Here is a 17,966-nt window from a genome sequence, read left to right on the forward strand (position 1 = left end):
CCGATGACTCTACAGGCCCCGCCCCTATCGGCCAGTATGACGTCAAGGACGAGACGATTCTGGAGCACAACAATTCTCATAAAGGATTGCTCTTCGGTTAAGTTACCTAGAGCGGAGGCAGTCTCATCTACTACAGCTTCAAGGGTTCTTGTTAACCTACGGATTAGCTTACTGTTTACAACTGTACCTAAATAAGGGAACACACCTTTATCAATATCAATGAATTGCTCTGCAGCAGTTTCAGTATAATCGACAATCGGGAGGTTTCTCTTGTGTCTAGTATGTACTAGGAAGGAATTCCTATGGTAGTCAGGTGGGGCTAGGAAAACAGGTGGCAGTAGGAAGGCAATGTAACAGGTTCCCTCCCAATCGAGGGGCAGACGAACATATGCGGTTTGACCACAAACAAAATAAGAATGACGTGAAGCTTTAAAAATAGATTTCCCACTGTCACTATACTGGATAATAGTAGTACAATCACTATGTCCTACGTGTACAGAACCATAATTACGGACACATAATTCGCCTTTGACTGGTAATACTGAAATAGCAGGTGAGTCTGGAGTAGTATCAGACTGAACATTCAGGACCATAAAATTCGACGAATAGTTACCTAAATTATACACTTCATTTTCTAGATCTAAACCTGTTCTGTGGGGGAGACCTTGCTTGTCTGGGAAACATGTGCTGTTAAGAAAAGACATATCTGTTAAGGATGACGTTAACGTGGACCATGCTCCACACGAACCATTATGTGAAAAAGGATAAGGAAAAAGTGGCAGAACTCCCTTTGACGTCTGGAAAGGGGGCAGTCGACCACACACCCAACAATTAGTGGCATTGCTGGTTTGATGTGAATAATGCAACATGCGGATAAATGTATTGTTACGCATAGCGAGGCGGTATGAATATTCGTGAGGAGGCAGATCACTAAACGTGTGCTCTACTGTAACATTAGAAGGCTTATTTACATGAGGAACTGGAAAACACAGGAAAAATGCGTAACTAGTGCAGGAAATCAAAAGGCTGAGAAATAATATGAAACTTAGAAAAACGATACATCGGATTGAGTTTTGACTGACTCTCTCACTATGGGGGTCTATTTTATACATGTCAGAAACAGTCTAACCGTTTCACCTAGGGGAGGACTTATACAATCAAACTGGCTGACTTATTTTACTAGACCTTAATTTCTGTTTATACTCCTGTTGTGGAGTTTTTTCTAACAGGGGAGGGGTTGTGTCAATGTCATTTGCGGGACAGTCCTTAGGAACAATGTTTGGACAAGTCTTGATATCCTGGGAAATGTTCTTGGAGACCGGTTTCAATCCGTAGAATTTCTTGACGTGCGAAAGGTGCACCCAGCCGCGGCGTCCTTCCAATTTCACAGCTGTACGGGTGGTGAGGAGGACCTGACGGGGCTCCTTCCAACGTGGCTCCAGCGGACTTGATCTGTCGAAGTTACGTACGAGCACCATCGAACCTGGAACGATTTCATGCGGTGCCACCTCGGTATTGTCTGGAAATGTGGCGGCAACCTGTGAACGACATGAGTTGAGGGCAGACATCAAGGAAGCTAGGTAATCTGTCAGCATATTACATGAAACATCAGTAATACTTCGGGGTCTAGGAGTACCCCACATGTTAGGGGGGCGGCCGAATACGACCTCATACGGGGACAGACCTGATCTGGAATGTGCGACCATACGCATATAAAACAAAGCGACTGGCAGAGCTACTAGCCAGTCCACACCCTTATCTTTACATATTTTGGCAATTCGAATTTTCAGAGTCTGATTATGTCTCTCGACTAGACCGGCTGCTTCAGGATGGCGTACACAATGAAACTTCCACTGGTACCCTAACAACAGGGAAACATGCTTCATCAATTCAGATGAGAATGGCTGACCGTTATCAGAATATACGACTCTAGGGAGTCCATATCGAGGGAAAAACTCACGAACCAACTGCTTGGCAGTGGTCGCGGCTGTGTAATCTGGGACTGGATATGCTTCTGTCCATCTGGACAAAGCGCATACAACTACAAGGACATACTTGAAACCTCGACATCGCTCCATCTGAATATAATCCATCTGGAGGACCTCAAAAGGGTGGTCAGGAGGCTGGAAACCACCTTGTTCCACCGGGACACTTTTACCTGGATTAAACTGACAACATATCATACAGGTACGGACTTTCTGCTTGGCTGCAGCTCGTAAATGCTTGTTGAACCAAATGTTCTGGATACTGTCTAACATAGCTTTTTCTCCTAAATGTGCTGGACTATGTGCGGTATTAATGATGACTTGAACCATAGAGTCGGGGAGAAACCATGCGGTCCTACCCTTCGTCACCCATCCTTGATCTGTCTGGACCCCTCCTTGTTCAGACCACTTCTTGATTTCATCGGGAGTAGCATGTAACTGGATATCTATGACATCTTGAGTAGGGTCCTTAACTGTCATACATGTAGTCAGATCTGGAGTGTGTGTCATGTTAACTGGAATGTCTGGAGTCTGTGCTGTAAGCTTGGCTGTGCGATCTGCTAGATCATTACCTTGGGAAATAATGTCAGTAGCTTTCGTATGTGCTTTGCATTTCATGATAGCGATAGATGTCGGTAAATGTATTGCATCTAACAGAGCTTGAATAAGGAGACCATGCTGAATCTTGGTTCCATGAGAAGTCATGAAACCTCTCTCCTGCCAGAGCACTCCAAAGTCGTGTACAACTCCAAATACGTAACGTGAATCTGTGTAAACATTAACTTTCAGGTTCTTGGCGTGTATACAGGCTTGTGTCAGAGCAACTAGCTCTGCTGCTTGAGCGGACAGGGTATCAATACGGTGTGTTTCAATAACTTCGGTGTCAGTAGTCACTGCATACGCGGCGACTAGTTCTCCTGTACTAGTTCTCATACATGAACCATCCACATAAAGTGTCAGGTCAGGATCTGGTAACGGAATGTCTGTCAGGTCTTGTCTTGGCTTTGTCGTAATGTTGACTACTTCCACACAGTCGTGTGCGGCAGGATTTGAACTAACTGATGGTAACAGTGTAGCAGGATTCAGGATGTTGCAGCGTCTAATATCTATGTGTGGCTGGAACAGTGTCAATTCATAACCTGTTAAACGTGCAATTGTCAAGTGCTGTGTTTGTGTTCGGTTTAAAAGAACTTCCACGGAGTGTGGGACTTGTACTGTCAAGGAGTGTCCTAAGACTATGGAATCACTTTGTCTGATAGCTAGTGCTGTGGCTGCAACTGACTTGAGGCACGCAGGCAGAGCCTGGGCGACTGGATCTAGTGTGCTAGAAAAATAAGCACAGGGCTTGTATTGTCCTGCTTGATCTTGTGTAAGAACAGATAATGCTGTACCTTCACGTTCAGTAACGAAAAGTGTAAAAGGCTTACTGTAGTTCGGTGTAGCTAGAACTGGAGCTTGGCATAAAGCTTTCTTTAACTCGTTGAAACTAAGTGTATGTTCAGATGTCCAAGGGAGGACAGTCGATACGGCTGCCTCCTATGTCGTTAACTGTATCAGTGGCTTGGCTAGAAATGCATACTGAGGAATCCATTGTCTACAATAAGAAGTAAGGCCGATAAAGGCACGTACCTCCTTCTGGGTCTTGGGCAGAGGAAGACTCGCTATTAACTGGATACGGTCTGGTGTCAACTGCCTACCCCTCTTGGACAGTAAGTGTCCTAAGTAGACCACTTGCTGGACACAGAATTGAAGCTTCGAAGGGGACACCTTGTGCCCCATCTCGGCTAGGAAATACAGAACCGTCAGTGACGCTCGCTCGCAGTCACGTTCAGAACGGGCTGTGATCAGTAGATCATCGACATACTGGAGCAGGGCAGTGTCAGTTGGCATGTGAATATTATCTAGTTGTCTCTTAAGTGCTTGACTGTAAATACTAGGGCTTTCTGTGAAACCTTGAGGAGCTCGTGTAAACATATAGCTCCTTCCATTTAAACAAAATCCGAAAAGAAACTGGCTGTCTGGATGAATTGGAACACTAAAAAATGCGTTCTTGAGGTCTATGACAGTGAAGAACGTGGCTTCGGAATCAATAGCAGTTAACAGGGAAGAGATATCTGGGACAACTGGGTACTGCGGAATAATACATTTATTAAGTTCCCGTAAATCAATCACTAATCGATATACTGGGGGTGCATTTGGATCAGTACGTTTCATGACTGGAATGATCGGAGAGTTACATACATTGGAGTCAGTTTCTACAACTACTCCTTGAGCCATGAGCTCGTCAATAATTTTGGATAAGGCTGCTACAGCCTCAGGTGGCAATCTATACTGCCTGATTCGTGGTAACACTACACCTGGTTTCAGGGTCACACGATGGGGTGTGATTTGCATATAACCTACATCAGTTGGACCTTGCGCCCATAAATGCTGCGGAACTTTAGACAGTCTGGAATCAAAATCTCGTAATACATAGTGACCCTTAAAGTCACGTAGGAACAGACGTATTCCCTCCGGGGAACAACATATAACTGCACCTAACTCTTTCAATGTCTTAATGCCTAATAGATTTTCTGGACATGACTTAGTAAGTAACAGATCAGTAGTGCGGGACAATGGACCTACTTCTAGAGTAACTGGCTTTGAAATCTCATTTACGATAGGCTTTCCTGAAAATCCAAGGGAAACATTTCTTGAGCCTGAGAGCGGAGCCCCTGGAACTTCGGCATGACTAATTGTGGTCCTACTTGCCCCTGTATCAATCAAAAACTTTCTGTCTTTCCCTAATACTTGACTGTGAACATAGGGACCTTCTTGATCTACAGGTATCTCGATGAGAGGCAAGCCTACCTCCCTCTCTAGGCTGTTTCATGAATATGGCTGGTACTCTGGATACTCAGACTGTGCATACTGGTACATCTGCGATGTAACATGCTGTGTTGCAGCAATAGGCTGCGGTACTGTAACTGTCTGTTGTGCATTCTGTGGCTGAGGAATCTGTGAAACTTGTTCCTGTCTAGGCGGACATGGTCTTTCTTTAGTCTTACCAGTAGCTATGTTGTGTTTCAGAACTGCACACTCATTTATAAAATGGCCTGGCTGTTTACAATAATTGCAGTTCCCTTTAACGGGAGCTGCAGGATGACTGGCTTGATTCGGACCCCTCTTCTGACTGTCTTGAGGAACAGATTGTGCAACTAGCACTTTCATTTTCGTGTCTTTCATACGTTTTCTCTCGTGTTCTTGCTCTTCCCTGATTCTATTCTGGTGGTACTGGAGCATCTGGAGCATCTGGGACGGAGTATTTGCTTGCCAGGTACTTTCGACTTTCAGAACTCGGTTTTTAATTGATGGACTTGAATTCTCGACTAATTTAGTAACGAAAAGGTGAGGGTATGACTCACTACTTGTCTTGAGACCACTGTTGATACTAAAGCACTTTTCAAACCTAGAATAAAAATCACTAATATCTTCATCTTGCTTCTGTTTACAGGCTGAGATTGCATCCCAGTCTTCTTTTCTCGTTGTTAATAATCTGGGTAAAACTTGAATTAATAATTCTGGTAATTCTTTACATTTCTCTCCAAGACCAGTACCTGGTACACGTATCTTATCTTCTGCTTCTAGGACTGCCCAATCTATCTTTTTCTCTCCCACCTCCCATTCTTTTTCCTTTAGCTTTTCATACACCCCTGCGGGCAGCAGAACCTTTAACATTTTAATGATATCTGGGTAAGTGTATTCTCCCATACGGAGCATGTCTTTTAATTCTCTATGGAACCCTGCTGGATCTTTGTCATGACAGGGAATTAATTTCTTCATTTCGAGGAGTTCCATCTTTGTGATCGGAGTGTATACAAACACTCGCTGCATTTCGCCACCCGCTCCTCTGACTGGGTGGACTTCTCGTAACGGATTCTGTCTGTCTATATAGAATGATTTACTTTCTGGGGGTGAGACATGAACAAAATGCGGGTTCAAGAATGTTCTATATTTATGACGTTGTTCTAAAATGACACTAATTAAATCGGTACCTAGACCTCTCCATCTATACTGGAGTAACTCGTTCAGGATATCATGTAACGGGCCTGGATCTGAATGTTGACCCTCATACAGAGTAATGAGGTACTGAATCATATACATACCCACCAGTCGCTGCTCGGCTGGGGGCATTTTTAGAAACATTTGTGCCACTATTTCGTCTGGAAAAGTGGTAGAATCAGTAATCCATCTGACTGCTGATCGGACTAGTTCTTGTTCATGCATAGTACTTAACTCACTATAACCGATTCGTGATTTCAGAATGTGATCGGTAGCTTGAAATACTTGTTCTAGGGAACCTTGTTCTGGTGCTGAATGATGGAAAGTTGGCTTGTGTTCTAGACGTAAATGGCGATCTGGAAATCTAGATTTTCCTACATACGCTATTCTGGCGGTATTCTCATCGTCTTCCTCTTCGGGATCGGAGGTACTTTCTTTCTCGCTTACTTGTGCTGCTTTACGCTGTTCGTGTATCTTTATTATTTCTCTACGGATTTTCTTGTACATACTTTTCATGGCACCAATGGTATTGTGTTTTCCTTCGGCTATATTATCACTCCACTTTGTCAGAGTTTTCATTTCTTCCGGGTCTTTAGACGGGTAATCCTGTTCTCTTATTAGACAGTTAATTAAGAACTTTAATATCATGCGCTGAATCTCGGCTTTCCTTTGAGACATGGCATCACTAATACTTTGTGGGTCATCCCCTGTACGGATGAAACGATATATCCTGTCTAGATCTTCTTTCATATTCGGCAGGGTGACTAGATACTCGGTCACTCTCCTTACGCGTACGGAATATAAAACCATATTAAACTCGCCTGGAACTGGGTCATAGACACATTCGCCAAGGGTTTGCCTGATCTCTGCAACAGACTTATTACTTTTAGGAGTACGCTGTGATGCTTGAGCATGTAATTCGAGTGCTGATAAACGCTTGTATGGCGGCGGGGTTTGAGGAAGACCTCCTCCTGCGGCCCCTAAACTAGAATCATCAACTGATGCTTTCCGTCCTGGCAGGGTCGGTAATTGTAACGTGGGCTGGACTTGTATGGCGGGCTGACCCGGGGGGGCTGTTAAGGGCACCCCGGTGTCTGGAGGAGCAGGAATTACCTGATTTACAGGGACTGGCGGAGCGCGAACAGGATTTGCATATTCGGGGACTGTGTCGTCCAGATAGGACGAAATAAAAATATCAGCTGCGGTCGGTTTGTGACGTAGCTTGGTCGGAACTAATGGTGGCGGGAAATTACTGGATGCCTCTGGGGTCGCTTTTGGCAAGCCCTCAGCAAGAAGAGGATACATACCCTTAATGAGGGCATTCCTCTGTCTGTCTGATTGCTCAGTTCTAACTCGTTCACCTATCTCGATTAATTCTCTTTCTTGGGCTCGTTCTTGGGATTCTCTACTTAGTTCTGTCTTTCTGATTTCTTTTTCGGTTCTTTTATGAGCTTCTTTGCGCCATAACTCGATGGCATCTTTCTGTGACTGTCTGGCTTTCTTTTTCCATAATGCTTCTTCTACTCGCATGATGCATTCGGCATCCCATGTACCCGATACGGGCCATCTATACTTTTCTTCTAACTGTTTGGTATACTCTACCCATAAATCTAGATACAATATGGCGCTTATGCCATGCTTCTGATACATAAAGTGACCTGGACTGTCCCTGGGCGGGACGGGAACTGCTGCTTCCAGCAGACCCTTTCTAGTTTTTAACTGACGTAATTTTGAGAAGAGCGGCATGACTGGACTATAATCTGGACATAATACAATACACAATGAAAACACGAAATCACGTCGCACTCATACCACAACATTAAAATACATGAAGAACATTATGAATAACAGTTCGAACAGAATACCACCTGAAAATACTTGAAATTTCTCGAGAACAGAACTGACTAGAACAGAAACTAGATGCACTGCTGAAACAGTACGAAACTTACCGGTCTCTTAAAGAGACACGTCAGGACCCGCATCCACCGAAGTGGACACTTCGTTTGTGGGACTGTGTACCACCAACCCACAGACCAGAGTCAATTAAATTGACCCTGTCTAGATACCACCCCAGTAACGGTACTCACCGGGCAGCAAGAACGGAAGGCCTCGGACTGGACTGGACTGCTACGACGACGAACTTCGGACTTCGGACTTCAGTTACGGGTGGACCTCCGGATACCTCGGACCTTGGACTCTTGGCTTGGGCTCTGGTCGGGACTCGCCGCGTTCCTCCACCGTCTCGTCTGGATGCTGGACCGCCTCCTCCATCTCCTCCGTGGGCCTGAGGGATACTTGAGCAGAAATATCTGCCACTGCGCAGAAGAGTTCCGTCACGACTGCAGAGGGTCAGGGGGTCGGCGTGGCTTCACCGACGCGTGGGGAAAGGGCAAGTCCCTGTTCGGGCGCCATTATGTGGTAAATAAATAAATAATACCCTATTTTTGACTAGACATATATCATAACAGATAGCTCAATAAATAAGAGTCAAGATTCGAGGTAGTAGGAGTTTTTTGCAGGTTTAATACAGCATAAGGACAGGAACAGGACAACCTGCATAGGAATAGGATGACAGGGCCCAGCAGCTGCTGGGCCTGGGTCTGGGATGAGCGCGCTCGCTTTTAATAACAATACATGAGCATATATACATAACGCAAACACATAGCATTACATTGCAGTAGGCGTAGCAGTGGGTGGAGCAGAAGGCGTGACGCGTAGCAGTCGCGAAAGATAAGAGTAAAAAGAAGGTGTAACTCAGACATGTGATGCAAACGTAACAGAATATGTCATGAATGGGCGGAAACATAGGAGGGGGCTACCTAAGGAGCCGGGGCCTCTAACCTGATGGTGCGCGCAAACTGGCAATGACGTGTTACGAGGAGAAGCTGGGGGCTATGAACTCTGTGCTAGGAGCAGAGACTAAAGTCTGGAGGGTCGGAGCGACATGTACCTAAACCCTATTTAGTATCTGATGTTTAGGGAACATGTTGATATAAACTAGAAGTCATGAGGGGAAAAGCTAACTGACTCTAAGACTGGAGCATGCATTTATTCTACATATAGTGCGTGATGAAGAATATTAAATGACCATTAAATACAGTATTTCTCTTAACATGGAGCCGCACAGGCTAGACAATGACGGAAACTATTGATGTAGTTCAGTAGCTTAGGAATGCAGAGAAGGAGGACTAAACTGATAGCTGGAATCATAACATAGTCTTGGCAGACTCAGAGGCAGAGCCAAGCTGCACCGGGCACTGCGAGGCAGGAAGTAAGTGAAAGGTCGAGGATACAGGTGGGGGCTGGATCGCTCCTCAGCGAGGCTTCAGGAGACAGGAGCTGAATCTGGTGTCCAGGCCCTGTTGAGGCCTAGAAACGGGGACTTTATAATGAAATAACGTGCACACTGGGAAAACGTGGCAAAGTAGCTTTACATAGGCCTGATACTCATATTACTCATGAGGACTGGGAAATGACATACCAGAGGTGGACACAACTATAATTGCGTCTTGAATCGGACATGGGGAATAACATATGCATATTGGTCATGCACACATAACATATGATGGATGACACGTAGAGACACAGAACATGGCAAAATTTACTTTTCCACAGTATGAAGAATCACATAGATCCAGAATAATCTGATAATCAGAGACAATCTTCTTAGTGCATAGGAGTATGCAATAGGTTCTACTCAATTGCCCATGACTCCCGTCTGCTATGCCTCTTAACCTCCACCGACCATGGGGCTAGTATTTTCACTCATGCAGAATGATTGGAACTTGCATGGTTTCTTCTATAGTTGCTTATCCTTTATCCCCCAAGTAAACAGAGTGACAAAGAACATATGTCATCTCCTACAACAAATCCTTCCTCTTGGGTTGGAACCACACCAAATTGCACTAGCCCTCAAAGATTCCATATGTTAAATGTTGCCTACAGTGCTGAGATTTAAACCAGGCTTTGAGCAAAGTCCAAAGTAAATTTCCAAAGAGGGCAGAACTACACAGCCCAACTGATCTCAGCCAAGCTAGAGTAGAAAAAATGGTGACGAAAATGAGGAATATATGGACAATATGCAACATAAAGAATGACTGCAGAATAAAGAAACTGAGCATTATAGTAGCCTGCGTATACATCTGCCATTGGGAGAGAAGAGATGCAGAAGCCAAATGCCCAATACCAAGCCTGTCTTGATTCAGCCCGCATATCGCACCAGGCTATGCTTAACGCAGATGCCAAATGGCCTTGGAGATGTAGCTCCCTGGGAAATCCTTTCAGCTCAAAGGCAGGGGATTGCACCCTATATGTATCAGTTCGCACAATGATGTGTGAGAAAGTGTTCTTATGATCATGAATTGTGGTGATAACAGTAGTGTGAGAAATTGTAAGAAAAAACACATTTATATACAGGGCTTAGTACATTTGTCTCATATACCTCCGTTAATGGGGATGTCAATAATGAGCATGACTCATTTACACAAAGTGGCATAGACATCAATATAGGCATAACATTGTGATAACATATATAGCATTATATGTGTTTATGTGATAGAGGTTACAAGTAAGGAGTTGGGGGGCTATAGGTTAGAGAGCACACAGGACAAACAGATTGGGAAATAACAATATGCAGACAGCACAATATTGAACAAGAATACAAACTAAACTTTGCAGGAACCCCGCCACTATACATAGCAACCTTAACTTAGAGTTTCCACCCCTGACACATGGGATGGACCAGTTCCAATAAATCCAGCACACCAGCTGAAAGGATGGGGAATTTGATCCTTGCTTATGCGTAGCCATGTTAGTCTCACCACTATTTATAAGGAGTCAGTGAATTAAAATGCATGCCTTTTTTTTTGAGCATTTGAAGGGTATTCTGAAGTCTGTTTGGGGGTAAGTGCATGTTGTTATCACTGTTTGCAGAGGCATGGCCACATTTTCAAGGGGCAGCATCCTGTAAAACCAATGGATTCTGCATAGAACACTTAAATGTAACATGGCAGCTTGAACATGCCAATGTAGATGGACTGCCATTGTGCTGCTGCACTGGGCATTTGACGTTATATGTGCACATTGACTGCAGTGGGCATTTGATATTATTTATGAGTATGGTGAGGCTGCACTCGAGCACATGGTGGCCATGTACAGACAGATTACATGCACACAAAAAAATTTTATGAGGCATAATTATGCTTCCAGTTTGCAAAGAACGGATCAGCAGACGGTGCCTTTGTAGGATATGAATCCGCCACAAGAAACAGTGTTTGGAAAGTTAGCACATTTTAGTCTACCTCTTTAACACGAAAGCCTTATTTTCAGTAGTGCTGCTTCAAGTCAACGGGCAAGAGTTAATTGCAGCCAAATTGTGTTGATCATTTTACATTAGCACTGACATCCTTAGTGTCCCCAGACTGCATTAGGCTCGTGGTAAGCGCGCTCGCTGGGCGCGCTGCTATCCCTTTGAAGCGTTTGAAGACGTTCAACAAAACTATCAGATGAAACCGTTTTCTACTTGCATAAAGTGCGGTATAGTCATAGAACTGTAATATTTTTTTAAATGAAAGAACAATTGCAAACCAGTCACATGCTCTACACCTGTTCTCCTTTTAAGTATAATGCTGTTCACTTAATGTAATTTATACATCACAGCCTCGACCAATATATTAATTGCACTGCTTCAAAAAGTAAAACAAAAATCATGTTCAGACAGCCTCATACATCATACCACTGTAGACTACTAAGGGCCATATGTATCAACATTCCGTTTTGCGATTCCTAAATAGCGATTTTTAAGGAATCGCTATTTAGAAATCGCAAAATGGTATGCATGTAGAAATCAGCTTCTTTTTAACGATTTCTTAATATTCCTTAATTGTGATTAGCAAAATGCTAATCGCAATTAAGGAATAATTTCCCATTAATTTCTATGGGCCAGGAGGCCCATAGGAATGAAGGGGAAATGTGCGATTAGCAATTAGCTAATCGCAAATTGAGAATATTTTCAAGGGTGCAGGGGTGTCCAAAGGACACCTTGCTGCACCCCTGAAAATGACATGTGTGCGCATATGGCGCACATACATGCCCTAAGGGCATGTATGAGCGTCATATGGCACCTTTTGTTTTTAAAAAAAATGCTTTTTTAAAGGAATTCGCAACTTACCACCAACTTGAAGTTGGTGGTCATTTGCGATTCCTTAGGGACAATTAGCAATATTTTTTTGCATCATACATTGCATTTAAGGAATCGCAAATTTTGCGATTCCTTAAATGCAATCGTAAAATAAGGAATCGCAAATTGTGCGATTCCTTATTTTGAACCACATTTGCTTAATGCATACCATATTGGGAATTTGCATTCGTAAAGGCCGAAATTCTGCGAATTACGGCCTTTGCGAATTTCAATGATACATATGGCCCGGAATGTCATAAAAGGAGCTTTTCAAAGACATCCGCGTAAAATAATCAGATGAAACTATCAGACAAATACTATTTGCTTAGGAGGGCAAAGGGACCCTGAGTTATACCCCACTGAAGACCGTTGAAAATTAGGCATTCCACAAATAGCCGTGTAACTTGTTAACAGACAGTCATGAAAGTATCAAGGGCAAATACCCGAAGAAGAAATTCTGAATTGACACACACCATCAGAGTTCTTAAGAACAGAAATAAAATAGAGCAGGGTACTCAGTATGAGACTCACTGAACAGTAAAATTCTAACAGAGCAAATAATTACCTATTCTATGGAGGCTTGTGAGGAGGACTCGTTTATTTTGTAAAATATCTTCATTAAATGTTCTCAGCAACATTATCATCCTCGGCATCAAATAGCATATTTACATACGTAGTAGTGAGAATCCCAACCCAAAATAGGTCTATGGCGCACAAGAACCGCCCTGCCCGCGTGTCTACGTTTCGGTATGGGATACAGCAGGATCCAGAAGAAATCTATAACAAACAGCAACTACATCATCACATGTCTGAGCAGCCGCCAAGGCCACCATGTTACCTTCTGCTCTTTACATATTTAACACTAAACTCTTCATGTCCGAAGGAGGCACACCACCTAATACTCCTCAACACCTCCTCTACGTGAAATACTGATGACATTTCAACCCTCCTTGATAGACCCCCCAAAATAATGTGGCAGCTTTTAATTGTCCTCATTTAGACTCAAAGAACACGTTTCATTAATGTACCTAACCTGGGTCAGCTCTTTCAGTCAGACTGCTAACTTCATATAAACAAGTTGGGCCACTTATGAGAGACATGGTCTTTGGTACAGCAACACACTAGCTTGTAATTATCTACTCATACATGAAGAGCTCTGCTAGTCGTGTAAGAAATACATAAAGCTTCCATTGCTATTTTCAAACCTGATAGACCATCCTGGTCTTTGATCAGACAACGGTTTGTTGTTTCTACAGCAGTGCTGTAGAGATAGAATGGTGTATGCAAGAGTGAAGGGCAAAGAGATTAAATGTGAGTCATCCTCGCTTAAAGACTAGGACAAGACAGGACCAAATAAATTCCTTGGACTATGAACAAAGTTGATACAGCCAGTTGGCAACAGGGCTTTGCCATCTTACACAAATGTTAGTAAAATCTCAAACACTAAATAATTATAGACACTAAGGCTGAGCTGAGGATACACGTTCCACTTATCCAACTGGAAGGACAAAAACAAAACATGAAAATAATCCACCTGTTAAACTGACTTTAAAATGATACATTCACATAACGACTTTGACTCACAGAATTGATAATCCCTTTCAGAGCTGTGAATCCTCCTTCCACAGGGAAAACTTGATCTTTCGAATCTGCAATTTTCACGAGCTGTATGCAAACAAAAACAGACAAACATGTTTAATTAATTGTTAAGATTTGACCCACCTTTTCTCTCTTACCAATATATCATGAGGTTGCATTTTGACAGAGCCCTACTGCCTTTCACTAGGTTTGTGCTATATAAATACCACATAGATATTTACACACATGCATGATGTCTGCACAGACCCAAGAGTGGAAAAAGTGCCTCAACTCTGTCGCAGTGAAATTCTTTGGATACGTCCTCTATATAAAGGGGAGTTTTAACCATTCCCATCGGCCTCAGCAACTGAGTTACCCTCTATGGACAAAATGTAACCCAGAAATCTCTTGAAAGCATATGGTATTTAGAAATCTCAAACCCAGCAGAAAATCAGTAAACCACTGTATAGGTTTTAAGTCAAAGACACAATCAACGTGTGAAAGGAGGGGTAGCTGGGCAAATGTGGACAGATGCTGAAATATGTTACTGCTTTTATTTCCAACCAGATAAAGTTTTATTTTATTTTTTATTTTTATTTGTGGAAGATGAACTTCTATCGTCACACAAACATTAGGACATTGTAAGTGATTGAGAAAGTAGGTGCCCATTTCAATTGCCTTATTAGGTCACAAAATCACAGGTGAGCACGGATCATGTGTGTGCACCAAGACCTAGTCCTTTTTCATGGTAACGCGGCCTTGATGGATGAGAATGGGCGCTAACCTCATGTTAGTAGAGCGTTATTGCCCTTACCAGGAGAGAAGTGACACGTCCACTGTGGTGGCAGCAACAGTGATCAGGCCATTTTACCTGTAACACAGGAGTGGACCCCACTGGCCCACAAAATAAAGTTATGTGGCAGTATACTATCCCATCCTTGGCCTGCATGGATTGTGTGTAGCACTGGACAATACATGATCTTTGCCTGTATATGGTACATACTATGTTGACCTGAGGTTTCTATTTTGGAAACACCATGCCTGGAGATACTAGGAGAGGTGTGGATGCAACCCCCAGACAAGAGATGTATACTGCTGACATTCCTGAGGGCTGGAGTGAGAACATACACTGAAAGAAGGGGAGCAGAGCAGCTTCTGTGGACATCAAAGGACTCTTTGATTGCAGGAAGAGTTACTGGTCAGTGGTGTCTGGACTCATTTTCAGACAGAAGGTTGGACTGATAAGGTTGTCAATTTGGACCAAGAAATCTTTGGAGAGAGGAAGGCTTAGCACTTTGGACCTTTATGAGGCATATTTTAGTGCTTGGTATGATCCCTGGTTAGTGTGATCCCTGGTTACTCCCTTGGACTGTGTTGTTGAGCAATCAGAAATGGAGTCACTCTTGCTTGGACAACTTCAATGGAGCTGACACCCATAACCTGACCATCAAAGTATCAGACAGTAAATCACATTTTGAATCGGACGTTGAAGAAGGTAGAGTGAGACTCACATGTTGTTCAACAGAGTTGTTCATTAGGAAAAATAAGTTTGCAGAGATTTCTAGCTGCTGGAATAGGTCATGGTCTGTTCGTCTCTCTGCTGGGTATGGGGCCATCATCCAGGAAGTCAAGACCACTTGCCCTGAGCCTAGAGCAGCAGCCATGAACCTACCTATCAAGACCAGTAGATCCTGTTGGAAGGAGGAGATCACCTGGATGTAGCAAGGACCAGTGGGGATCCTGGCGAATGAGTGTGAGACCCCATGGTCAGGACCACTGTAGGGGTGGGGGTTGCCTGCCATAACCTGCCAAAGTCGGTGGCCCCATGTCAGCAGGAAGGGGGCCACTGTTAAGTGCTCACCATCACCTCTATGAGCACCAAACTGGGCGACCCCCTTATGATGAGAAGGTAGCTACGTGAAGTGTGGGCCTCCACCAGTGTGAGCTTCAAACTGATGACCTCAGTGTGAGCAGGAGTGAGGGCACAGCAAAGTGTGGGCCATCACCCAGGTTAGCTTCAAAGTTGGTGCCCCTGTGTGACCGGGAAGAAGACAACATGATGTGCAGGTCGTGGCCCATGAAGGTGGCAAGATCGGTGACTGCTGTGTCACCAAGAACGTGGTCACCATGAACACAAGGCCATTGCCTGTTTGTGGGGCAATGTCAGCGACTCCCCAATGTGACCATGAGGTGACCAGGAGGGCAAAGCCACTGTGATTCAGGGCCATTTCCCAGGGTCTTTGTGCTGAAGAAGCCAGAAGGAACATATACAAATCATGACAGGAGCCGGGTGAGGATGTCCATTACTGGACTGGCCATCCAAGAACTGAGGAGGTCGATGCACCACTGGGACAGACTATGAAAGGTCATGGACCCTCAGCGAAGGAAGATTGAAGCTTGTGAAGGAGCGTCCTGGTCCTAGCCGTATTGCCGGCTGCCATTGAGTCTGGTAAGACTTTTTCAGGCCATAGGACCTGCTGGGGACTTGCAGGAATCTAGCACCTAAACACTGCTAGCACAGATTCATAATGTAAGCAATAGACTTTGTTGTGTGTGGAATATCTGGGTCCCCATCTGGCAGTGGCCTCCAATATGGAATGGAGAATAACCAGCTCCACTAGACAGGAAAGGGGACTTGGGGAGTTCTGCCCGGTACCACGCTATCACACTGACATTAAGAGAATGTGGGGATTATTTAGTGTGTCGATTCTATGCTTTGTGCAATCACATGTAAATAAAAACATATATTTGGCTAGATAAGCATCATACTGCTATTATTGTTTATACCTCGAGTCTTGGACCTGTGTATGCCTCACATCTCCCTCCCCTAGAACCGCCTTGGACTGCTCAACATGCACTACCACTTCGAGGCAAATGCTGAAAGCGGTAGTACCTGGCCCAGTTGCCCAGGATCTACAGATAATTGGGTCCTGGGGCATGAGGAGTAAAATACCTCAACCCTCATGGTTGAGCACAGGAACTCCTATTCGCCCTGCCACTCTCTAAAAGTGGTCCTAACAGGAGCACAATACGTTAGCCCAGATTTAATAACACTTTGAGCCGGGCTTGCATCACCAAAGTGATGCAATTCCAGCGCAAAGTGTTGTGGCAGGATTTACTCTCCATTATATATCATGATTTGTGTTAGGAAGTTGACAAATGCTTAATCTTCCCGACGGCCCCCAGCGCCTAGAGACCCTTACGGGTGATTGTGCGCTTTACAAATGTGGACTTTTACTTTACTTTTACAAATTAACTCAAAGTAGCACTACCTGCAATTTTGCATCAAGGGGCGTACCTTTTCTGGGAAATTGTCTTTCCCATGCTACCACCCATGGGTTTTGACTCAAATCCCTATCTACTAACATTGGTAGGCATTGATGTGCGCCAAAAAACAACCCCTCTTCGACTCTTACTGAGGCTACAAGACTGCACAATCCTAAACTGAAGAAAGTGCTCTCCCTCTAGAAGGAGAGGTCAATTTGGACTAGAGTGTTTCAGATATATACTTTTCTTTTTTTTTTTTGCTCTTAAGGTCAGAACAGAAAATTACTTGTAGTGCATGTTGGTGCACCATAAATCATACTTTTTGTTTGACAGGATAAGTTATTTGAAAAGATAAAAAGGCATCACAGATAAAAGGAAATCATCCAAGAACATAAATGTGTTGAGCCCTATAATCGCTACAAACTGAAGTAGGCCTTCAGAAAAATGAAATGCCCAAGAGAGCTGGTATGACAGGAGAACCTGTCATATTTGGGCTGTTTTGGATAATGTTACTTGTTTTGCCAATTGATTGTAGAGCCTCTTCCCATTACAATCTCCCTTGCATTTACATCTGTAAGCACTACCACTTGTCCTGGGTATGGATGGAATTAAGCACTGATACAATGCAACCAGAATTCACTTGCATGAAAGTGAAAGAGGAGGGCTGAGGTTTGGTGGCACACTAAACTGGAAATATCGCCACAAAACATGCTGGCAACTCAAAACAGGCAACACAAATGTTAAAGAAAATGAACTTCTCTCTCAGGCCCTTACAGCTTAAACATTTTTTGGTAGTCACAGAAGTTGGATGGAAGGCTGTAAACACATACAGGGACATCTTAAGGATTGTGGGGGCCTAGGGCCAAATGTATTTTGGGGGCCCCTGTACGAAACAGCTTTGAATTTATGATCCAGTT

General features: G+C 43.8%; 1 protein-coding gene across 1 annotated transcript in view; it reads right to left on the minus strand.

Annotated features, from left to right (window-relative positions):
• ANTXR2 (ANTXR cell adhesion molecule 2) overlaps positions 1-17,966 on the minus strand; it is a 552,370-nt gene that overhangs the window by 345,109 nt on the left and 189,295 nt on the right. The window contains exon 7 of the mRNA XM_078660866.1: positions 13,789-13,869. Within this exon, the coding sequence (XP_078516992.1) occupies positions 13,789-13,869 (81 nt within the window). The remainder of the gene's footprint in view (positions 1-13,788; positions 13,870-17,966) is intronic.

Source organism: Lissotriton helveticus, chromosome 9 (assembly GCF_964261635.1).
Source record: "Lissotriton helveticus chromosome 9, aLisHel1.1, whole genome shotgun sequence".
In the NCBI taxonomy this organism is placed as follows: domain Eukaryota; kingdom Metazoa; phylum Chordata; class Amphibia; order Caudata; family Salamandridae; genus Lissotriton; species Lissotriton helveticus.